We start from the raw sequence: 26,001 nt of genomic DNA on the forward strand, positions 1-26,001 counted from the left end.
AAATCTTACTAAGATAGATATGCTTTGAAAATACGTTTTGTAATTGACTATAATTAGTGCTTGTCTTAAATATGTTGATACGTATTTTATGTGCAGTGGTGTCGATCACACTTTGCTTACACTGATGCCGCAGTCTCACAACAAAGACTTTCTTCTATCATATATACTGGTGGTCTTTCACGAACAACTTCCTTTTAACAGCTATGTAAATGGCTCTTCAACAAGGAACACGTACATATCCGCCTCGTGTACATGTACAACTTTTTACTGAATGAGCTAAAGTTAGATAAAGAAAGGGAGTATATATTTGAACAACCAGGTGCTACGCTTCAGGGAGTGACAAGCAGTTGCTTTTCGAAATAGGAGAAATACAGGTTTCTCCAATATGCTTGACAGTTGCTATACGTCTCTTATGACGACTAGTAGCACGTGGGTTGCATTGGTGGAACAGGGTATTAGAAGGTTTACCAAATACAAGGTAAAAAGACTACAGCGTGGAAAGCATAACCAGAGCAACAACGACAATGTGAGAGCTGAAGTGAATTGTCACACGTAACTGGTGAAATACGGCTTCTCGTCAATGTACCTCAGTTGGGGTTTATTTCTAACCGTTCACCTAAATGCGTTTATGGTAGCAACTTAAACTGCCCCGAGCACCGTGGCTAAAAGCAAAATTGGGCAACTCATGCTTAACGGGCTTTGCTTCAATTGCTGTAAACACATGACCTCATGAAGGACATCACGCCGAAATTGTTGGTTTATGTTGGAGTATACCGTAAACACACATACATGTATAAACAGTAATACTCATTTAGTGTAAACAAAGGATCTATTAAGCAGCATTATTTATGGATCAAGTTAATACCAAGGGTTCTCATGCATACTAAATTATTAGGTCAATGTACTATGGTAGTCAGCGAAAACTATGGTAACTAGCCTACATGTACCAGATAGACATCAAGTAGGCTCAGTAAGCTCGAAAACAGAACTCTTTCACCTGTTTGATGAAAAGGACTCTTGGTTGCATTATCTAAATTACAGGAAACCTTAATTTTGAAAGACGGCTGTCGTTATGTCCCTTCTAAGGTAACACTAAGTACAGGGCCCAGTTTCACAGAGATGTCGCACATGTACGATAATCGCACATTTAGGCCAATGGTACTGTAACACAGGCGTACAAAATACCGTACGACAAATGTACGATAAAAAAAAAATGTCCTACGCGGCTTTGAGAAACTGGGTTCAGGTGGACGAAAAATGATACAGTGAAGTTACCACCAGCCCTTTCAAAGTACAAGTATTTTGCAATACGGTGCACAAAACTACAACACCGCTGACTTCCTGAGGCCGTTGTATGGATCTATAGGTGTGTCATATACCTCTCACGCAGTCGAATACGTAACTTTCCAGCTCACCCACAGGTGCGCCGTCATAGAGCTTAGGTGTTACAAAGGTTTCAGTATCGTTACGGACAGCTGATTCGCAATGCAAACATGTTTACAAATTTCACGCTCCTGTAACTGTCACATTTAAATTTTAACCAATACAAATTCGTTGTTCATCTATAATGCTGTATAGTCAATGTGACACGGTAAATAATACAAGCAGGTTGATGTTAAAATACCTGCATGTAACGGGTATCAGCATAATAAAGACATTAAAAGAACGGTTATCACTTAATTGTCAAATTATACAAAACCGTAGATGAATAATCAGGCTCTGTTTGTATATAGCGTTGTATTATGTTACGTTCTGCCAGGATGTGTTGCCATGTGTTACAGAACATTCTCATTCTGGTGATGCTAATGTTGCAAATTTTTTTCTATGTTCTCACACTATGCTTCTTTTTGTTACAAAGTGTTCTTTTTCGTTGCATCTTGTTCTATATTTTTGCATTCGCTGCTCTGTGCTTCTGTCTGATGCATTATGTTTTTAATTTTGAAGTAACCCACCCCTTAACGAAAAGGGTACCAGGTTCGAATCCAGCTGTCAGAACCGTTTCGAAGGGCAGTGGTTTTACCGGTTTCTGTTGCTGATTTATATGTAATTTGTGATTGTTACTTAGCACCCAGGCGAAGTTTTATTGTCTGGGTTGGTTTTCGGATAGAATTACGCTTACTGACAGAACTCCTTAAAACTCCCAGTAGGTGTATGACATGAGTAAATTGTGTTGTGATTTCACAGAGCAGACACCAGGTTTATCAAGTGCAGATATCTTGCCTAATCAGTGATCGTGTCTGTCAATACGTCTCTATAATTTTATTCAAGGGCTGCATAGGTGTTCTGAACCTGTCTATAAGACAGAGAATAGATCTATTGTTGGAGAATAAGTTCGTTCAGCACATTAATAAGCTGTAGATGACACGGAGCTATTCATGTGTACAGATGTATAAGTATCTGGTTCTACCAGAGTTAATTTTGCGCTCCTCTTATCATCTGCCAAACTTCTCAACTCTTACAATATAATAAAAGATTTACAGCATAGAGAGTAAAGCCAGAGCGGTTCAAAAGTCTTATAGCATAGAGAGTAAAACTAGAGCACTACAAAAGACATACAGCATAGAGAGTAAAACCAGAGAAGTATAATAGACTTACAGCACATAGAGTAAAACCAGAGCAGCATAAAAGACTTACAGCATAGAGAGCAAAACCAGTGCAGGAACGACAGTGTCACTGGCAAATGGTTACATGAAACAGGTGAAATCCGGTCTCCATTTGCAACTGGCCTCAGTTAGGTTTTTATTTATGTAAATGTCTAAACAGTAGCAAGTTACACACCCCATCTTTTCTTTTTAATTCATTACATTAATAACCGGTAAGATGAGATAGAGCAAAACTGCTATGGCCTATTTCCATATTTCCATCATATTTCTATCAATCATGACAAAGATTATATCCAATTTTGAAGCACTGTGCAGGAAAGCTGAACCATTTTTATAACTATTTTGATTGTAGGTCAATGTATAAAATGTCTGCTCTTTGAACAATCGAAAACAGTGCTTGACTTGTTTCTCAAGTACACGGAAAGCTTTCTCCCCACGGCACTTTACAGTTACAACATGTAGTAAACCAAGCAGTACTGTCCAAGACCGTTGAGTACCGTGAGATAACGGCATTGCAAATTTCAGTTTTCCAGGCGCGATTTGCCTTGTCTTTACCCTGTTTGCTCAATGGGAAACACGTAAAACTACTTCCTATCTTTAATTTAACAAAGATATGTATATCTAGTCTTTTGTTTTGGTGTGTGTTTGCCCATAGCAGTAGGGTAGTATTAGATTAGATAGATTAGGTAGATTAAGATAGACCTAGTATTAAGATAGACGTCTATCACAGCCCCACCACAAGCACTGCATTGTAACAGCAATGAAGACTCCCATTAGCTCATCAAGCTGACCACTTTCCCATAGGTGAGGAATATTCATGCGTTTGACATAAAACCTCACGCTATTCTTCAGTAACCATCAGCACTCTCCTGAAACCTTTAGTGCTCTTCTGTAATCTTCAGTAATGTTCAGCACTCTTCTGTAATCATCAGCAATATTCAGTACTCTTCAGTAATGTTCAGCACTCTTCTGTAACCTTTAGTATTCTTCTGTAATCTTCAGTAATGTTCGGCACTCTTCTGTAACCTTTAGTACTCTTCTGTAATCTTCAGTAATGTTCAGCACTCTCCTGTAACCTTTAGTACTCTTCTGTAATCTTCAGTAATGTTCAGCACTCTCCTGTAACCTTTAGTACTCTCCTGTAACCTTTAGTACTCTTCTGTAATCTTCAGTAATGTTCAGTACTCTTCAGTAATCATCAGCAATATTCAGTACTCTTCAGTAATGTTCAGCACTCTTCTGTAACCTTTAGTACTCTTCTGTAATCTTCAGTAATGTTCAGCACTCTCCTGTAACCTTTAGTGCTCTTCTGCAATCTTCAGCAATGTTCAGCACTCTCCTGTAACCTTTAGTACTCTCCTGTAACCTTTAGTACTCTTCTGTAATCTTCAGTAATGTTCAGTACTCTTCAGTAATCATCAGCAATATTCAGTACTCTTCAGTAATGTTCAGCACTCTTCTGTAACTTTTAGTACTCTTCTGTAATCTTCAGTAATGTTTGGCACTCTTCTGTAACCTTTAGTACTCTTCTGTAATCTTCAGTAATGTTCAGCACTCTCCTGTAGCCTTTAGTGCTCTTCTGTAATCTTCAGTAATGTTCAGCACTCTCCTGTAACCTTTAGTACTCTCCTGTAACCTTTAGTACTCTTCTGTAATCTTCAGTAATGTTCAGTACTCTTCAGTAATCATCAGCAATATTCAGTGCTCTTCAGTAATCATCATCGAACGATGCCTCCACCCCTCAACCCCCCCACCCCCACCCCCACATCCTTCTTGTCTTGTTTTCCACTGGTGTCCCATGTTGTTTGCTTGTGAGTTAATGTTAGAGTTAGGTTTTGTTTGGAACCACGACATTTGGACGAGGTAAAAGCAAGCGATAAAGTCCAGAGGGAATTTGAGATCAGTGTAATGCGATCTTTAAGTAAATGCCTGCTTTATTTTACGGTAAGCGCTAATTCAACAAACTGTTGCATGGATGAGCCATACACGAATGTCGGATTCGAACCAATGGTTGCAACAAACTACACCACATATGAGATCAAACACAATGACACAAATGTTTTGCTTATCAATATCTGTGTTATGTTATTGATAGAACAAGCGGAATTTTACGGTTGAAACGTCTATGTTGTCACGTTTGACAGTCCAACAAAAACAAAGGGTGAACGAAGCAAAACCTTGTTCTGTTTGTAGAAAAATGGCAATAGGTCAAACAAAACCGTTGCATTATGCTAATGTCATATTTGTGTTGCTAAACACAGTTTTATAAATAAAATCCAGGACGGGTTCAAAAAATGCAACAGAAATGTCTTTCACACTTATCTTCGTGTGTATGGCTTGAGTGGAATGACTCAGTGAGGAAGAGAAAAATGTTTGCATCAAATGAACCTTGTCGTTTCTTAGACTATAGCATCGTAACTAAGGTACGCAGATACGCTGACAAGAATTAAGAACGGTGGTATGTGCGCATGTGCAAAGATACACCGTCCGCCCAGAAAGGACACTCACCGAAAATCACCTGCATTTGCAGGAGGGAAATGTGTCCTGTGTATGGTATTAATGAAGGTATAACAAGTTTGCTTTTCCTTGTTTTTATGATATGCCTCGATGTGAACGCTACAGGCTATAACCTATTTCAAACTGCTAAACCCTCCCAGCTCTGGTTGAGAGCTTTATTTCACACGAATGTGCAAATAATTAATCTTTTCACGGCACAATTCGCTTCCTTTAAAATGTGAGCATGTAATTCTTAATTACATTTTAGTTTCAAGGTGATGAAATAAAATTTGCATTTACTTAAACTGAACATTATTTAACCCCAGTCATGGAGCCATGATAAATTCTGATAGATGACGAAAATAAATTATTTTGTCTGGGCGATGATATCCGTTTATTGCTGCAATTATATTCCTCAATTACCGAGCCCCAAAGAAAAATAAAACACTTTATTTTTCGATTCAATTATTTTATATTGAGCTCACCAAGCTCCAGGCGTTCAGCTTCCTATCTACTGAATCATATGGGTGTTTTGTGAACATAAACATACTTTTACAAAACTGGAAACATTATGGAATGTTTAGAGAGAAAAAGGGCTGTGTAATTATGAGTCAATTTTTAGACCTTAATTAACTGCTGGTTGTGAATCAATGATCATGCATATCTTTTTGGTGCAACCGACATTTATTTATTCTTTTAGTTTGTCTTGAAACCACGCTTCGCTGGGCACATTTTCTGTCTGTGATACCATTTTGAGAAAGTGTTTCATTCCACACCGTGCCTCTCTACAACTAAAGCACAGGTAAATAAAATTCCTACATTTACATTTGGGCTACGTCTGGGATTGTTTCGTCAATGCGGAAAGGAGTTGAATGTTGATATCTTAAAACAGTAATGTTATTAAGTTACAACGTTTAGTGTGAATGTTTCTCGACATGGTATATCTACGCATTTAAAGACATATACAAAGATACGGAGTGCAACAGGCCGTCACGTATTAAGCTGTCAGAGCTATCATTACGGCTTTGTGTCCAGACCTTTGAAACAGGCAAACAAGGGACGCTACTCTGGACGGCCAATTCAAACCAAGGTCAACAACTTTTTTCCTGTGTTTGCGCAGATGCGAGAAATCTATTTTTCATCGTGCAAAGGCACTTTATCCTAAAGCATTTCTCATATTCCAGACCTTTTGTTTTAAGGTTTTATAGCCTTAATCGTCATAGAAGTGCAATCAAGCGCTCAATTGTGTAAAATTAACTCGTATATTATAAACAGTTTGAAAGACAGACATCTCGTGTTCTCGCTTTAACCGTTTTGCTTTGAATGTGATTTTTTTTTCTGATATGAAGCAAATCAGCCTCAAGGTTCATTAAACTGTAAACAGGCTTTGTTGTAAAGCTGAAGGTTATTGATACCAAGGCTACAGCCCAAATTGTTCATTAGGCCTAGTTTTAATTGTAAGTTCTTTTTTTCTTCTTATTATGGGTTTTTATGCCGTTTGCACAAAGAGTGTTTTACACAGATATTTATATAGCATGCTATCTGGACTTTATCTTCAGAAAAGCTCTACACATAGTGGTAAATGTGCAAGGTACCTGTGGCACGTATTTATATTATGTTACATCTACACGATGCACATATGAACATTAGCAATCAAAACGCAACTGAGATACGTATTTTATTATCGGCTTATATACTGTATGGTACACGATTTGAATACTGATCTCACCCATTCGCCTAGAACTTTCCTTGAGTTTTTTCAATATCATTGAAAACTGTTTCTCCCTGCATTATTCCGTCCCATTTTCGTAACTTTCTTAATTCTTTTGTAGTTTGTGTTAAACGACGTTTTGCGGAACATTAGGCACCAACTTACCTGATCTGTCATTTATACGGAGATGTTAGACTTGCTAAATGATAAAAAAAAATACCAGCTTGTTATGCCAGCTTCTTCAGGAAGACATTTGCATGCCTTGATTTCAAGACATTTCTTATTTGTTTCGAGATTTGCGTTACTGGTGTAATAGGACATAGCCCGGTATTGACTTTAGGCCAGAATGAAGTGTCATTTGCTTTGTTTTAGGATGGGACTGGTATTATTCTTAAACCTAGCTTAACCTTAGTACACTTTTAACTGGCCCCTGCAGTTTTGACTTTTGATTGAGAATGCACATTTTTAGATTGAATGCAAATATTGAATTCAATACCTAGATTGTATTCCGTCTTTGAGGCGGACGCTCTAACCATTAGGCCACCGAACTGATACCGTATTATTGGAGGTTTGCTATATCGCACTCAATTCCTGATTTTCGAAGAATATTAGTATTACATGGTCACAGATTGCAACCAGATGTAAAGTAAATATCTCATGAATTACTGTCAGTGAATATGCCCTACGCATGATGCCGTTGGTCTCTAACATTTTCGTGGAAACGGATGCACCAGCTGCTTCTGGTGTGAACACAAGCCATGGAGTAGGCCTACATGTGATTGTAAGCTATACACAACATGTTATTAGAAGAATTCAACAAACAATAAGAACATAAAGCAAATGAAACGAAAAATATTTTGACACTGATTCCATTTGAAGTCCATCCCATTTGTAAAATTATCATGTTCCACGGAATATTTACTCTGCGTACTTGATGAATCTGTTGTAACAGTAAATACGGAAAACAAAAGTGAAACCCCACAAGCTGAAACACATACGCAATCGCTCGGCAGTTACAAAGCAGTACGAAATGTTTATCTGTTATATATTCAGAGTGCGAATTACTAAATGTACAAAAACATCTTTTTGTTCTATGTATATGCGTTTCAAAGTCATTATTTAAGTCCATGCCAATTTCAAGTTCAAACAATACTGCTGTATGTTTCCTATATGACAGTAGAGACCTTACACTTTGTGCAATATCAATAGGCTTATACATGACAGCTAACCACTAATATAACCACTGTGGTCTATAGTAGGTATATCATTGTGGTCTGTAGTAGGTATATCACTGTGGTTTGTTGTAGGTATATCACTGTGGTCTATAGTAGGTATATCACTGTGGTCTATAGCAGGTATATCACTATGGTCTGTAGTAGGTATATCACTGGGGTCTATAGTAGGTATATCACTGTGGTCTGTAGTAGGTATAACACTATGGTCTGTAGTAGGTATATCACTGTGGTCTGTACTAGGTATATCACTGTGGTCTCTAGTAGGTATATCACTGGGGTCTGTAGTAGGTATATCACTGTGGTCTATAGTAGGTATATCACTGTGTGGTCTGTAGTAGGTATATCACTGGGGTCTGTAGTAGGTATATCACTGTGGTCTGTTGTAGGTATATCACATCCCCCTGAGCGCTGAGTAGCTTGCCCAAGGGGGATGTTTCACAACATACTTATATTAGCAAACAGTTTTGTGGCATTAATGTTTAGATGTATGATGTTTTCCATCTACCTTAAAAGCCTTATAAAGCTAGGATAGTTGACCGCGTTTCTGACTATCCGTGAATGACTTACTATTGTGAACTAAATATACCAGGCTACTAAAACAGATTCGTTATTGTGTGTAGTGGTTGGATGTTCCCCATAAATGTCCGAAAGTGGGTCAGGTATGGCTACAGTTGAACTGGCCTGAACTGACCATTCGCTAAAGCATGCGTTAAACACACAAAATGAACGGTTTTTTTTGGAGAGTATAGTGTGACAGTAATGACCGAAAAGAAATCGGTCACAAGATTTTTTTGTAATAAACTTAACTTGTAGAAAATAGAGTTTAAAAAAATCGTGGTCAGATTGTGCACCCTACAATTAAGTAGGAATAACAATTCCCAAAAAGTAGGTTGTACTTACTGTAATGCTGCAAAGCCTTATACCCTACATAAAATCACAAGTTTTCGTGGATCTGGGATCAAACTCCAATCTAGTCGATAGAAAAAGGCTTTTTCTTGCTGCTACCCCGCTAGGTGCTCAGCACTGGGAAGTTACACCGAAGAAACAGGAGTGGTTGGCGCCGTTTCAGTATGATGTGACTGGCTGGAGTGTCACGTCTGGTGTCTTCGGCATTATACTTCGGTGGCGGCAGCACTTTGGCGGTATGGACTCGCTGTACAACAAGAGTACACAGTACATACATGTGCACGCATCTAATGACACTACGTCGTCCTGTGACTGAAAAATTATAAAGTATGATGTAAAAATCTGATCATACATACAGACAGCCATTCTAAACAGTAAATCTGACTCATTTCCGCTCTAGAGGTCAGTATCTGCATCGAGTTTACTAAAATGGCCTCGTTGAATACGTGAACAGTTGCAGTCAAAGTGCAACAGAGGTGCATACTTTTATAAGCTATCCTAGAACATACATCTCATCTTTCATCTTTCGAAATTGGTACTAATGGACTTGGAACATCCATTATACCCTATGAATCATGTACAAAATGTCTGTCACGTCACCTTGATTTTCGCTTTGAAATGTAGCGTGGATTTTCGGCTTGAAATATCGACCGTGTTCCCTATGATATGAGATATTACCATCAAGAACCACTACCCTGCAATCCAAATGGAATGGCCTTTTTAAAGAAAATGTAATCATATATGCATGGCGTTTTGGGGTTTATCCTATTTCCACCAATATAGTCATGCTTTTTATCAGAAGTTCTGCATGACGATACTTGAAGATCGCCTTCACTTACCAGGTTAATTGATGTCCAGGTAATAATGAAGGATGGTTAAGAAAAAACTGCATGGCCCTGAGGTTTTAATTCACTTCCGGTGAGAAGTGTACACAAATAGAAATTTTTTTTAAAATGCATAGATTTCTTTAGAAGAATCACATAATACCGGAAATGCTGCTATACCTAGATGTAGATCATTCATATTAATGAAGCTTTGGCACATTGTGGGTGTTTCAAATTACACGTCATAATCTTGCGCTTTTGTAGTTGCAACAGCTTTCAAGCAACAGCCGTCAAGCAAAAGCTGATTTTGTTGCCAGTCACGTCCACATGTGTGATCTAGTGAAGGTGTTTTGAGACGGTTGTTTGAACTGCGCTACATGTACACCGTTTGAGGAAGCTTTCGTGTAGCACGTTTTAAGAAGTCTACGTGAAAAACATTGAAACCGACAATGTTTTAGGATTAATTTTGGGCTGTACATTATTATCCTAGCAATATCAATGGTTATAAGGATCAAAAGTACGCTGATGCTCTCGCGTTTAGTCTGGTATAGCTTTTCTATTTTATTATACGTAGCTTATTATACGGAGTAATACCCTAATTGTTCCACACAGCTTGAAAAATTATTTGTCTGTTTATTAGAGACTGAAATCCCAGTATAAATAAAGATGTGGACTGACATATTCAATACACAGTCTAGAAGAGCAAAGACATTTTGTTATTAGCATCAGTTCGTGTTTTTCTTTAGGTTCTACATAAGCGCATCCATGCATGCTAAACATCATCAGGGCAGCTAACCACAAAGGTACGACGAATAAATTAAATCGTCGGAATTTCATTTCTTCTAAAATAAAACTTGTATTTAATATGAAAAACCCAACTATATAGACATAACCACAACGCTTATTCATTACACTGTCCTGACGTCATCCACTTTACTGATAAGATCTTAACCAAGAGCGAAAATAGAGATTCTTGTCACCTATTTGCTTCCGCAGTCATTTAAGGAAGAACAAAGGAAAAGAAAACATGTTTATTAATAAACTCTCACTCAGGTGTTCTGGGCGTCAGAAAACAAAATGGCGTCGACTAACATTCTCAAAGAACACATGCTTCAGAGAGAATCTTTGAATGAGGGATCTCTCAGAAATTCTCCAAGCCTTTTTTGCGCTAGTGAATGTACAAAAGGCAGAAATGTTAAAGTTGATGGTCTTTTCTTTGCCAATTTTTGTGGCAAAACGGGTATCGCCAACCTGCTTTGTCACCCACTCCATCATCAGCGTGATAGACTGAGTAGTTCCAGGCCTGATACAGTTATTAAAAACTTACAGACACCTTTTTATTCCCAACCAGCAGTGTATTTTCAGCGATGAACTTAGGGATGTGCTTTCATTTCAATTTACCTTAGGTAAAGTCAAGTCAACAAAAACTACCCACTACATAATAAAATTAAATCTAGCTCATGTTTACTGAAAACTCTTCTCTCTTCTGCCTCCTTTGTTACTTTATCTCAATAGCTTAAACCTTGTACGTTTCAAAATGCTAATAAAAGCTGTAAGGTGAGCGCCAGCGCGGCGAGATGACACGGCTACTCATAAAACCATCATCATGAACCAGGTCACATCACGGAGGCTTTGTCCTCAGCCCTTGTAACGGTTGGCGGTCGATCATTTAAATGCACATCACGCATGCGCGTTGCAGCCCATCGATGACAGAGTGACTGCAGGTACTGTACAGCCACAATAAGTATAACGCTATTGGGCCAGAGGTAGTTCCGGTTGCCTTCATTTGTGTGTATCCGTCAACTGTCCGTGTGCTAACTGCACTACATGCCCCTGCAGGCGATAGTGCTAGACGTCTGAGTGCTCCTTACGATTGTTGATGAAGACATACCTTGGATCTCGAATTGTATCGGCCCTCGTGCAGTGGTTATAGGTAAGTGTGTAGTGTCGAGTGTAAAACAGTTGTACCAGTACCACATGGGTTTTTTTAATTGAGGTGGTGTACGTATGGCGTTCTTAACTGTATGTCTATATATTCCTGTCCTCGTAATAAGTTGACAAATTGACGTAAGATATGCCATAGGCAGTCTCACTGGCTCAGCTAGTTTTATACTGCATATTGTGGGTCTTCGGATCTATACTTAATGCCAGCTCAAGGTACATGTATACTCATGTGTATACATAACATGTTGTTGATAAGGATCTATAAGGTCTGTAAGCGTGTATGTATCTTTGTGTCGGGTGTGTTGACATGCTATACACCAGTGTGTTCATGGTCTTCATGACTTGCTTGACATTTCCAGCCGTCGAACTCTGTCGTGGAGGTTGATTCTACAACGTAATCTTACCGTGTTATTTGTAACATGTGGGAAGGTATATACACATTGATGTATTAAACACACATGTTTCCTGTCCAGGCTGTATACACACCCCATTTCCAACATTCAGTGCTGCAGCCAAGCACTCGTCTTGAAGATTAGCTTTAGTCATTTTGTAGTTCGTGAGTTCGCATCCAACTAAGTCATGCTCTTTTGTCTTAGTTATCATCCAGAAATCTTCGATGTAAAATTGGTAATACCCTAATTCTTCTAAAATTTGGGACAGATATTAGTAATGTTGAAAGTAGAATATTACATTTCTATTACGATCACATATTTACTGGCTAAAATGAGTTGACCAGGTGTCCAAAAATAGAAGAAAAGGTTAAACAGCAGTTTTCCTGACCACCTCATATAGTTTAAAATATATTTAGCTAATCAGGATAGCTGCATTTATGTCAAACTTAGAAGATTTAACCTGAGCGGTTAGTGCAATGTGACTTGCTAGGGTGTCGTCTTTTCCAGAACCCGCAAGTCTTCTTGGACAAGTATCGTTTGTTGGTTATGAATGTCCTTCCTAAAAAGAACGCAATAGCTGCATTTTATTTTTTAGAATTTATATAAAGCTCTTTAATTAAATGTAAACTAATTAAACCTATTAAACTGTAAACTGCAGTTATGTAATGGCATTGTAGATGAGGGAATACCAGAAAGGCGGTGCTCACTGGAAAAACGGTGGTAACACTGGGCCTGAAGTCAATTTATTACGAAAATTATCATTATAAATTTAAATATTATCCGGCACCGAGCAGTGTCAATAAAAAGTCGTGTAAAAGCCTTTACAAATTAAGTTGTTATTAAGTCATCAGGGCATGCAATACATATATCGTATCAACGGAAGTCAGATAGGCTTTGTTTTAATTTACATCTTCCTCAGACATCGTCTGAATTTTGTTTGCTTTCATGCATCATTATAAATCGCATTGTGTATCAGGCACACAAACCTGAACAGAATATTATTTAAGACGCTTTCATTTTTATTTTGCATGAAACCATTTAATATGGAGAATGTATGAACAAGTAAACCACAAGTATCTGGGATGTATTAGTCATTCTACATTGAAAGCATTTTATGCTTACTTGGCATGCGTGACTTAATGACTCGTGTAGAATAAAGGATTGAAAATGTACATCTCAACTTCTCAAGAGTCAACTCATTATTCCTCAAAATGCAGAACTGAGTCTGGAAATAGCCTGTGTATTATCGGATTTGAGTGATAGCTTGAACTGGTTTCATTACAAAGAAACGTGTATATTTGACATTGGAACTGCTCCAGGCTACAGCTTCAGATATAGTCAAATTATGCACCCCTGTCAGCGGAAATGGCTTCTTTATATACATTTGAATTAATCTAAACGTCAAACCACTCATCATCACAAAACACGGACAATCCACATTTAATGAGAAACTGCAAGAAATGTAATCACTGAACGACCATGGTTTGGAGAGGGAAAGGAAACCATCTGCACCAGCAGTCCAGTTAGAATAAACGTTTACAAGCAAACTATGACCTGTGACAGACAGTAGAAAGTGTATGTGGTAAATATAAGATAACGACCTCCACAATTCAACAGTATTATTCTACAATATCTGTTTATTGTGCTACATCAAAAACACAATCTAAAATAAATGTGGGACACCGGAACATCGCCCATCTTGCGCCTGTTGAGGCAGGGACTACAAGGACTAATCGTTCGCTAACTTTGGAAGTTTTTGTTTCCCTGAATGCCAGAGAGGTGGTCCATGGATCTGTCTGATACAGAATGACATGTTAATCATATAATATGTAGTAGATGTCGCAAGAAGATACATGTAGATCATTTTCACGTATTTTCTGAGTGAATAGAGTGAAAATGTTATGTACCAGTATCAAAAGGACAACATTGACTAAGAAAGCACTGTAGAATTGAAAAGGAAACACCAAATATTTGTGTTGAGACCAGGAAGTTGAAAGACACAAAATTGCAGCTGCAGAAGGGTTTTCTTTCATGTATAAACATACGCGTTCGCTGGCGACTCCGGAAAAACGTGTGACAAAGGGCATATATATATACACATCACATGTCTTGGTTGCTAGAAAGTGGATGTACCCTTTTTTGCAGGTGGCTAGGTTTAGCGTGTATCTCATACAGACGATTTGTTCTTCAGTCCTTTCTGCTGTTAACTTTATTCTCATGTTTTTTTTCGGAGAAAAAGAGATGCCATTTATGACACTGTTGATGTTCGCATTGGAGTTGGCAACCGGGTGGTCGTTTGTACCATTTTGTCCAGTTAAAAATCTCAAACCTAATTATGGCATCTAGTCTATCGATTATTGACTTGAAGCATGGTTGATGATTAGTGTTCAAATGTATGTTATGGCGCCTAGATTCAGATGCACATGGGATTTGTTTTCATACTGATACATTTACATTTCACTATACCACGTCCAAAATCCGTTTTGAGTCTTAATTCAACATGCTTTTGCATTATTTCGCTATTCACTCCAAACCTTTACAGTAGATTTTTCAGCTTGAAAGATTGGCTGGTATTGTTTTGGCCGCTGCTCCACTCGTTTTGGATTCACAAGGGCTAAGAGTTGTGTGTGATATACTTTCAGCTTCTAACAGTTGATCATAAAGTAACTACGTACATGAGTGGAAGACTAGTAACACCATGTGCTAGTGCATAAGCTATGATGTAGCTGCAGCGGCCGTTTTGATGTGTGATGCATTTTGATATAAACAATTGAAATACGTCATTGTCAGTAGGCTTGACAGTGTACACTGATATGACTGTCTCACATACTTTGACACGCTGGCACATCCCCAAGCAATTGTACTAACACCTTGATTTTGTTCTGTTTCTCTCCATCTTTAATAAGTTGCTAAATAACGAGTTGATAAGACTAGGTGAGGTGCATTTAAAACGTTCGATCTGTCTAGCCTAAGGTAGCCTGACGAGAAGTCTATTAGTCATTCATGTCTTTGCTATGATGTTTGTGGGCAAACTGTTAACATAACACTCATACACTGGAAGAGAACATTGGTCAGTTTAGCTTTAACCTGAGTTGCGAGTGTGCGGGGAAAGATACCTAATTACTGATACCCTCACTGGGGAAAACTGACTTGAAGGACGTTCACCAGCAGCATGATGCATGCAGGGGAATCAACTGAGAAGCATTTCTTGTCAGCTAAAAGCGATACCTAACAACACTATTCATTTCAGCATTAGCAGTGGTGATAAACGAAATACAGCTAATGTTAAATTTCTATCGATTTCTTTTTACAACCTTATATAAGGCGTTTGTTCCATTTCAGAATTATACAACACTTCTACTGAATTGATGTTATATGCCTATTAGCCTATATTGCTATTCAAGCGTTCTATTTCAAGTGTACACCCATTATTGAAATGTCGGCAGGGACATACGGTAGCGTTCGCAAACATAAAGGGCTTGCTATGTGATGGACCAACTTCTAAGTGTTATAAAGATCAAAAAAGACGACATGCCATATTAGCTGTCATACAGACGATAGTGAAGTGGGCGTGTCAGCCTAGGGGCTGCGTCCTCACCTTTTACGCCTGTGTATTTTGAATTGATTCTTGCAAAATATTCGACGTAGAACACTGAAGAGTTCCACACGAGCTGATATACGGAAGGTACCTCAAGTGATTATTTCATTACAAATAGTTTGAAAAAATATTTGACGGAGGTGAGTTGTATAGAGCAGGAGACTATTTCGCCCTTTCGTGCTCTTGTTAGAAGGATCGACGGCCACAATTGTCTACACGCCCGGCTCCTGACATGAACACTCTTGAATTATAATGGAAAACGTGGGTGCTGTGTTTGTTTAAGAAACGCCACAGCCTAAGAACCCCGGTTACTTTAGATCCGCCTTAGAAAGCTATAGTCTATATACACCTGAACACGGGAAAACTTTCACCGCTTAATTTCCATGCTCATCCCATTTTGGCCTCGGCTCGTATCAACACGTGGAAGAAAATGTGGCTAAACCTGTCTAGTGTGGGGCTCATGTGTGCAAATTAAAACCGCGCGAATTCCTGGTTTATTGTCTACGATATTACCTGGTTACGTACGAACTGTCTGGTAGAAACTGCAGTATACAGTAGCTCGTGCAGACAGTACGAAAGTGTTGCACAGGGAAAAATAGCGCGCAAAGAAAAGTGTTGCACAAAGAAAGTGGCGCGCATTGGAAATGGCCGCAATCTTTGGTGATAAAGGTATGAAATACCCACAGGGGTAGAAAGTCTGAAAAAACAACGGACTTTTTTTTATCAGAGACGTCTGATAAATCTCAAGTAATATCATTGCATTTTGTGTAATTAAAGAATTTACTTGAAGCCAGAATAAAACCGTATAACTGAGGTGGGGCAGGGAGCCTACCACCAATGCGGTCGCCGTGAGTTCAAGTCAAGTACATGCAGTTTCCTCTCACCACATTGCTTGGCGAGGTCGTATAATTGAAATATTCTTGAGTACTACATAAAACACAAATAAAATAAATAAATATAACTGGTATTAATTGACAAGAGGCCATATTTCACTGGCTACATGCGATCGTTTGCCACTATCACACTGTCGTTGCTGCTCTGCTCTTACTCTCTTTTACTATGCTGTAAGTCTTTTATATTTTGTAGTTAACTAGACTCATCATGTCCGATTTTTTTGTAAATGTTGTGCATTCGTATCAACATGAGATACATAGGTTTAACGACAATATCAAAGATATAATATTAAGAATATGTCACTTATGCTGCATTTTGTTCAGTTTCCAGGTTCGAGCAGAGAATGTTCGAAATTATCCCGTCCTCACTATCTCATGGACATACACAATTTGAGCTTTAAATATGAGAAAAAAGTTGTCAGTTTCTCGTCAAAGGCTGATCCGAGCACTCGGGTTTCTTCCAAAAATAAAATTGACAGCCGCCACAGAAGCGAAGTAGTCTTGAGCACGATGCAATAAAATAAATCAAAGGCACTCCGTGAAAGTAAAGCATAGCCAGAGCCAACTGTACATATCCGCACACTACATTCCTACCTCCCCAGATCGCATGATGAGCACAAAGGGTCAATACTCTGCGAGGCTAAAGAAAATATGTATTTGTGTCCTATCTCGCTATGGCGAAGAATCGTTAAACCAAGCTCCTTGATCCGGAACGAGATCCAGATAACAACAAAAATGTAATGGACAGATTGGTGGACAAAATATTGCCCTAACGGTGCATGTAGCTTTTCCAGAAAGTTGACAATCGGGCAAACAGGCAAATAAACAACATCGAACACATATAGACCTCCGTCCTTGTTGAACGTAATAATTCCCCCTGCAACGTTCAGGATTGTTGATGGACTGCTGCAGACAGAGCTTGGAAAGTACCATGGCTCTCGTCGTCAAGGTGTATGATGTCATTTCTTCATCTCGTAAATGTGGGGTAGCATTATTACTAATGTGTGTCATCGACTCGATATGACCCAACATTCCATTCCACAGTCATGAAGCATGTCGGTTAACAAATTGCGATCTTATTGTTGTTTGTATTTAAAGTAATACATTGTATAAGGTTCAGCCGTGGCGAGGAGAGTATACGGAACCATTACACTACTATCAAGGCCATCATTAAAGATATGTTTGTTGGATAAATGGGATTTTCATACAAACGGTTTATTTTTATTCAAATTTCTTTAAACTTTCTGTTCTTTTCATGTGTTAAACAAAGGATTATTGACTGAACTACTCTTGAGTTTTTGATAGAATCGCGTTACGTTTAACAAAGATTTCTTTAAGGATGACCTAATGACTGTGTGAGATGGGCTAGCCTATGTCACCAAAACTTCATTTCGTTTCCAAGCAGCTCGTTCTTCAGATCATGATAATGTCCCGAAACACGCCCAAATGGTTACGAAAGTAAAACATTTCTTCTTTGTGTACAACTCTGTCATTTCACACGAATGTTTTTCCTCATTATGGTAAGTAAAATGCACGAATCCTGAGAAAAAGGTACAAACACAAATCCGCTGAATGGAATTTGACTTTTCGCTGACATTGTCTGAATTATTCCGCATAGAATTATGTGACGTGGTTTATAAACGTCGGCATAGGTTCGAAATTCATTAGACACAAGTGACGTGTTCATTTATCACTACAAAGAATCTGAACTTTATATTAGAAGACCCGAGGACATCATAAAACATTTTGGCAGCCCAGTCTGTTTCCATTAGTGACATAAGAAAGCAAACACCGACTCAACTGGCTCGTGAGAAAACTCCATACGTGTAGTTACCCTCTAAGCTTCTCGGGAGGGCAATGATCTCAGAGCCAATAACACAGGTATCATCTCCGTCTATAAAATGTAGTCTTGTTTGCCGCTTTCCTTTGTTCGTCATTTTCTTTGTTGACTTCTATAATTATTTTTGGTTTTATTGGTGCAGCGATACCGAGTCACGCCTTTTCTCGTAGGATTAGCTTTTGTAGCCGTGAAAACACCGTATGTGTTAAGTTTGCAAAAACATGGCTTTATGCCCCCTTTGTTTATTTATTTCTTATTTGACCATTTATTTATTTATTTATTTATTTATTGACATTCACAACATTGCAAACAAGATTTATGCAGGTATAGTACGGCGGCCATATAACCGCAGTGAGAACAGCGCTTTATTCAAATAAGCCAGTGAAGGCCCCCTGCCACCTTTCTAGGCGGCTCACAGATATTACAACGTGTTTAGCAAATGTTATCTACTGAATATAAAATCTGCAGAAGGGCCTTGTGTTTTCTCTACCCTCTATACTCAATGCCCAGGTATTAGTTTTCAAGTCTCCCAGTCAACAGCTGTTTAAGTACGAGTCAGCTAGTTAATCGTTGCAAGTCGATATGGTGTCATATTTACATGTGTACATAGACGGAATTGCCAGCTCTGAGGCAATATCACGCATCACGTGATGTAGCATTCGTTACCGCCCTGCCATCTGCGACAGCCTATATTTAGTCTTTGGAATGTTCATCCTACGGGAACAGTCTGTGATATGAATACCAACCATTTTGCCTGATTTGAAATGACCGCTGTGCGCCTGTACAACTGTGGTATTGTGATATGCTCTTCAAAATGGCTTCTATGTGTGCTTACAGGGGGCTATGTTTCAGGACCTTGCGCTAGAACGGTCTCTCAGTTCGAATTATCAGGACGGGTTGCATGTTGGCATTTCAAGCTAACTGCAACATGTGTTGTCACGCCTATGCCTGAAGGGAATTATGAACCCAGGGTATCAGAGAAAGGCAAAAGTTCTCACTGCGATCGGTTGCATATGCATCGGCCTATGTAAATGTTAACGCATTAAGTCATGCAAACTGCATCGTGGCCGAAATAATAGGTGCGATAACAAACTGAAAGATTGCAAGTATGAAGATATTTATAAATTTCACTCAGCACCTAATATTACGACAAAAGGTGAACGTTTGACCAATAGCAATGCATGCATGATACCAAATTGTATTTGCCTACATTTTATATGTATCGACACATTTGATCAATAATTTTTTAAATTTTGAACTTTCTGTCATTATTTGTTACCATACAATCAATACGATAAATATAGGTAATCAAGTAACACTGAAGATCGATACATGTAAGTCATCACACCGTGGGGCCTCCGTGGCTCAGGTGGTTAGCGCGCTAGCGCAGCGTAAAATGAGCCAGGAGTCTCTCACCAATGCGGCCGCTGTGAGTTCAAGTCCAGCTCATGCTGGCTTCCTCTCCGGCCATACATGGGAAGAGCTATCAGCAACATGCGGATGGTAATGGGTTTCCCCCGGGCTGTGCCCGGTTTCCACCCACAATAATGCTGGCCGCCGTCGTATAAGTGAAATATTCTTGAGTTCTTTATCAAATAAATAAATAATAAATAAATGTACATGCATACGTAGGTCTATATCATTTAGCTTAGTTTACTGACTTCATATCCCGTATACCAATTTCAAACATTCCTCAAATAAAGCCAACAAAAATCCACAAGACTGACAGTTGTGCAAAAACAAGTCAATCCCTCGTATAGACCATTTCTGTATTGAAGTATTTTTGTATATACTACCTATTGTTCTGCAGAGGAGATGATTGACGTAAACCGGCTGGGAATAGCTGGAACATCAGGCTGTTGTTTAGAGAGTTGTCAGCGCAACAGATGGCAACATTTCCACATTTCACGGGACTTTCTGTCATGTTAATATTCTTTGTGTCTCTGAAATCAGAAAACATTGGAGGCAAATAGACTCGGGTTTAGTTTAGGATAATACTGCGTAGTTCTGACACACAAAATACAGAGTAAAACCAACAAAATGAGGGACAAATGCTTCACTGTAAACATGCCCTTATGTATTTATGTATTCTCCAGCCATTAAGACACAATATACAGAAAAGAGTAATGCCATTCTTTCCTCACATCTGTAGTTTAACGGTTACAATGTATTTATTGAGGGAATTGAATTAGTAAGTTTTCTAGAACCCAATGCCATTGTGTATAACGCAATAACATATGTTACTACTATGACGATGGTAGTGCTCGTAGTGCAGTACGTGCAGATAACTAACATGAAGATGACATTCCTTCTCTAGCCGTTGTTTTAAGCTGTAGTTATATCATCCAGACAAATTAGTGCAATGTTGAAGTCCGGTAGCATTAAGCACTACTAAGTGAATTTGTGACATATTTATGGCCATCAGCTTCTAGGTTCGCATGAACGGCAGACAAATTGTTGTCAGTAGACCTATTTATTTACGTCTTCATATCACGTGGCATGAAACCTACAAAAGTGGTTTGAGAATGAATAGGAGCCAGGAAGACTGACCGAAATAGATTTTAAACACCATGGACAGCTTTCGGTCCATTCATAAAAGTTAGTCATTTGTCAGATATGACGAACGAAATACTTTTCTTGTCTAGTATTATTTTCCATTTTATCGTCTGAGTTGCCTTGCTGGTAATTTTTGTTCCTGGCATTTTCATGTCTGAATACAGGACTTTAGCCGTTTTCCTCTTCTTTTAACTAAGAAGTAATTCTTTTTGTCTTGGATTGCCGTATAAATTGGTCAGGCGGGGGTGTTCCCGTGGCAGTAAATTCGCACTGCGGTAAAAACCACTGAATTAAATCATTTGGGTAGACACATTTATCATTCTGTCATTGTTTCTGGGGACAGCTCCGGTGTGGTGACACTAACAGCTTTGTGCTCTATGACAATCCTTAACATTTCTAATTTTCAGATGAACATTTATCTCAGCATTCCTCAAACTTAATGGCTCATTTCTCTACATGAGTTCAGTGCTACACTTCTTCAACCAAGCTTGAGTCTTTCGGGTTTGAGGCCACTAATGAAGGACCAAAACCGTAAATAAACTTAAATTAGAACTGATCTTGATCTGTCTCACACCTTAGAGCCTTGGCCAATGAGGTCGCATGTTCGAGTCCAGCTCTCGCAGTTTCGGCTGCAGCCTTAATTCGAGAGGTTTGTCAGGTAGAGGGCGAAATTTGGTGGTTTCCTCCGCTGTCATGTAAATGAAAAATTCTTGAGCACAACTAAAATACACACATATAGTAGAGTGTCTGTGCTGGTCCTCTTTCGAGACCGACTTCTCCCAAGGCTACTTTTATGTGCCAAACGTCACTGTAGACAGGCGCCAGAAAGGCGGAATTATACAGGATTTAAAGATTACCAGGTTACAGAAAGACTTGCTGGATGTCAATTACATAAGAAATGAAATTATATGTATCACTTGCTGAAATGTAAACGAATGCTTTTCACATCAATAGCACAGTTGCAGGTTTACAGTTGTATATGTACTACAAATTTTTCATAGACTTTCACAGAATTATACCAAGATGAACATATGCGCACCTCTGGTAGACATAGTTTTGTTACCAAGGCGCCTCTCTATGGAGAATTATTCCGCGGGTAACGCTGAAGGTTCCGATGAACGGATATTTATCGTAGTTGGGTAGCAATATCCGAAGGGTCCTGCACAGCTGGATCATACATGTTGTGTGATGATTTCAACCAGCGTCACACGTTATTACTGCAAAAAATCGGCGTGTCAAGGTTATTGTATCAAACGCCTTCACTGTTTCTAAAGTACACTGAATTTTATTCTTTTGTAAGTAAATATGGACAGAGCGTCCAAAATCTCATACACAAGTCTCATATCATATACAGACATTTTATATCATATCTGAGATATATGTGGGCATGAAAAAATTGGCCGTACTTTGACACTCAATATCTCCGAAACCCTCTTACGTCAGCTTCTAAAGATTTACACACTCAAAGGCCATTATGTCCTAAGTATACAGACCAAATTTTCATCCTTTAAGATTTCTGTTCATGGGACCAAAATCAAAAGTCTAAACTTTTTAGACTTTTCTAGAGTCTAAAACGCATGTTCCGGACATTTCAAAATGATGTTCTACCTTGTTTTACTTTTAAAGGCGATCAATTGGTCCTCCATTTTCTCGGTAGACGGCGCGCAAACGTTTCTTCCATGAACTGATTGAGTCCCCAAGTATTTTTTTTTAAGTAAGAGTATTTTTTCCAGCAGTCCTTGATGCGTGCTTTAGTTCATCCTCAGTAAAAGTTTCCGTGCGACCCTCATGGGTCCCTGACAGGTGATGCAATGTGGGTCACCGGAACGTGCGTTTTTGAGGCTATGTTTTCATTTTAACCCTGTGTACAAGCTATGACCTTGAAAATTGGTCAGTGTATTGACAAAATCATGCCATTTAAATGTTTAAAGTTTGAAAGGGTTTGGACAAAGGATAATGGAGTAATGCAGCATCAAAGTACGGCCCATTTTTATGCCCACCCGACATTTGAATGGCTAAAGTTTGAAAGGGTTTGGACAAAGGATAATGGAGCAATGCAGCATCAAATTACGGCTCATTTTTTTTATGCCCACCCGATATTTCACAACTTATGAACTAGCATGTTACGTGATTTAGATATTGATTTCATTCATTCGTCTGGAATATTCCTTACGTCTATCCAACATAAATGAAAACTATTGACTGCTCCTCTTTGCATGATTCCGTCCAAATTTCGTACTTTATATACATTCTTAGTTCCTTGCTGGTTCATGTTGAGCGTTGTTTTGGAAATTGGCCTTGTGATTATTGACTTGGAACGTCCCTTTTGGTTGAAGACTGGTATATGAATGTCTATTTCAACTAATAGATCTAGAGTATGCGAATCTCTCCAAATCACCTGCACCATTACAGTGAGAGTATGATTTGTACTTGTTCGTTGTATATATTTATATATATATATATTCATTATTCTTTAGAAACACTGAGGTTAACAACCTGGTGAATGCATTTTGTCCGTTTCTCACTCAGTTTCTTATTCATTTACTACTCAGATATCAATGGGATGGGGATATCTGGTACAATGCGAGGAGACCGTGGGAGCATATACTGATATCTGGCTGTTATTGTTTGTGTTCATCGTTTACTGGGCAAACTGTGTAATCTTCCCCCTGTTCATGCTTGAGCCCATAATGTTGTTAGCTTACATCGTCATTCGCTCGAACCACACACAAGCACACAAACCGGTTCTCAGCGCCCTTGTAAGTCATTATAGATATATGCCTACAGGTTGACATAACAAGGTTACGTGCACACAAAAGCTGAGCTTGTAGTTTGTCATTGTGAACTTCATCTATTCATTGCTAGCATTTTCGCCCCACCGCGGTAAGTTCTTCCGGAGAAAAGCTCAGCCGAATATGGTGAGATATTTTTTGTGTTTAATTTCTTATAGATTATGTTGTCGGTCTCATTTATGAATAGTCTGATTATGTTGAAAATGGCAAAAGTTCAGTGCATATGAACTGGAAAGATGGCGTAGGAGGTTGTTAAACCTTTGAGTAAGATAGGCGTCTGTCTTAATGGAAGGTGAGAGTGAAAATCCGCGCTCATCGCATACCCATTCTACAACACATGCAATGATCTTTCAGTGAAGTAAAATTGCTCTGGTAGAGATCGTAACAACGATGTTAAATTAACTGACGAATTTATTTACTTGCTTCGTGTATACGCCTTGCCACTTCTCCAGAATATTTCGCTGGTATGGATTTTTCGCTCGGAAAAAAAATGGTCTCATCACATAGGACAAGAATCTGGCGGATAAAACTCTTCACTTGCACAGCATTCAAACCAGTGGTATAGTTTTGGACCACGCGACCACTTTGGTCAAGGGCTAGTCGTCTCAACTGATGCCTGGTCTCTAGTGATGGGGAACTTTTCCCGCCTAATGTGACCTGGGCCTAAGCTTTGTGTTCATTCGTGCATTTCCGGAGAGTCCGCCCAGTCGCCATTGCGCGGGAAAAGATGTACCCTTATGTATAGCTTTTCCAGGAAAATACCAGTTTGGTCAGACTTTCAGTTAAAACTGATCACGTAGTAAATGGTGTCTAAGCCTGAGAATGTGACCTATGACTTCTAGGTTTATATTGCTATAGTAACAGATTAAGCATTGCCTGTTAAGAAGAATTTGAATGTTGTTTCACGCCGTGGTTAAGAATATTTATTTTATACAAAAACAGAAATTACCGCCCTGACGTAAAGCCACGGTATAGCATTTTTTGTATATAATATGTATATATGCTTTTAAAAACAATAAGATGTTTAAGCCCCCAAAAAATAGATAGATTTCATTAATGTCGGCAAGGAACGACTGTAAAACGAACACACATGTCTAATTAAAACCCCGCGTGATTCACCAGTCGCACAGGTTAAAGATGAATGGAAAGTGGTGAAAAGAAAGGATATGTTTTTGTTTATGTTTCTCGATAACCTAGTGTTGGGAAGTTTGAAACGCCTGTCTGGTCGTAGCTATATTTATCCAGGCACACGTTCTGAATACATACAAGTACTCCTGAACAGAATGATAAATGTGACGCAATAACTACCTATCCTCAAAGAAGAGAAACAAAGACAAGCTAACCACATCACATACCACAGATAAAAACGCATGTACATCATATAGATTTGCCTCCCTAGGAGCACCTGTTTATTTATGTAACTGGCTAAATTTGTTTTGATGTATTTTGTACCCTTAGTGCACGAATAAATAAAAATTTTAGCAGGTTTTAAAATGTCGATAAGGCAATAGTTAAGATAAGGTTAAATAAATTTGATCTAAGTTTGTTCAAACTAGCTGAAAGCTTTTCCCTAACACCATACTTTTTCTGAGTGACAAATCATTCGAAAACAAAGGAGGAGGAATAAAGGTAAACTTTATTTCAACTCATTTTTTTCCTTTTTGAGGAAATCCACGTGGCTGAATTCCAAAGATAATTTCCGAGGAAAAAAATCTATTAGTAAAGAAACATTTTTCTCCACTGTCAACAGTTGTAGTTATGTAGGTGATGCTAATGATAAATATATGAGCAGGCTTGCTCTACTGAGTTAGTGTGTCAGTGTGACAATCAGGCCTTTGTCGTGTGTGTCTGACAACCCGAATCACTGTCTGTCTTTTCTCCTCATATTCAGGAAGGCTTAGCGACGTTCATCAACGCAGAAGGGACAACATGCATTCCGTGTGCTTCGCCGACGATACTCCCACCCCACGGAGCTCAACAGACGGTAAGCCCCTCTACCCCATGAGATTACATTCAAGTGAAACTATTTAAATTTATGTTAAATTTGAAGTTGCAAAATCTGTTTTTGTCATGACCGTTGTATGCTTGTTCAGGAAGTTCTACAAAACACCAACTCTTATTATCAATTCATCGATTTACAATTTTCTTAGTATATATAGTAGAAACTGGGCATAGGATAAAATTCTGCTCCCGAAATTTCTGTTATCGTTA

General features: G+C 38.7%; 1 protein-coding gene across 2 annotated transcripts in view; it reads left to right on the forward strand.

The window, feature by feature from the left end:
- Window positions 1-26,001, forward strand: part of LOC135472672 (E3 ubiquitin-protein ligase TRIM33-like) — a 34,466-nt gene that overhangs the window by 1,272 nt on the left and 7,193 nt on the right. The window contains exons 1-2 of one of the 2 annotated variants that reach the window (XM_064752283.1): window positions 11,565-11,708; window positions 25,682-25,774. In XM_064752283.1, coding sequence (XP_064608353.1) covers window positions 25,720-25,774 — 55 coding nt within the window. In that variant the 5' untranslated portion in view covers window positions 11,565-11,708; window positions 25,682-25,719. Of the gene's footprint in view, window positions 1-11,564; window positions 11,709-25,681; window positions 25,775-26,001 lie in introns of those variants that run through there. The other variant, XM_064752281.1, reaches the window with a different exon arrangement.

The sequence above is a fragment of the Liolophura sinensis genome, chromosome 8 (genome assembly GCF_032854445.1).
Source record: "Liolophura sinensis isolate JHLJ2023 chromosome 8, CUHK_Ljap_v2, whole genome shotgun sequence".
Taxonomy (NCBI): Eukaryota; Metazoa; Mollusca; class Polyplacophora; order Chitonida; family Chitonidae; genus Liolophura; species Liolophura sinensis.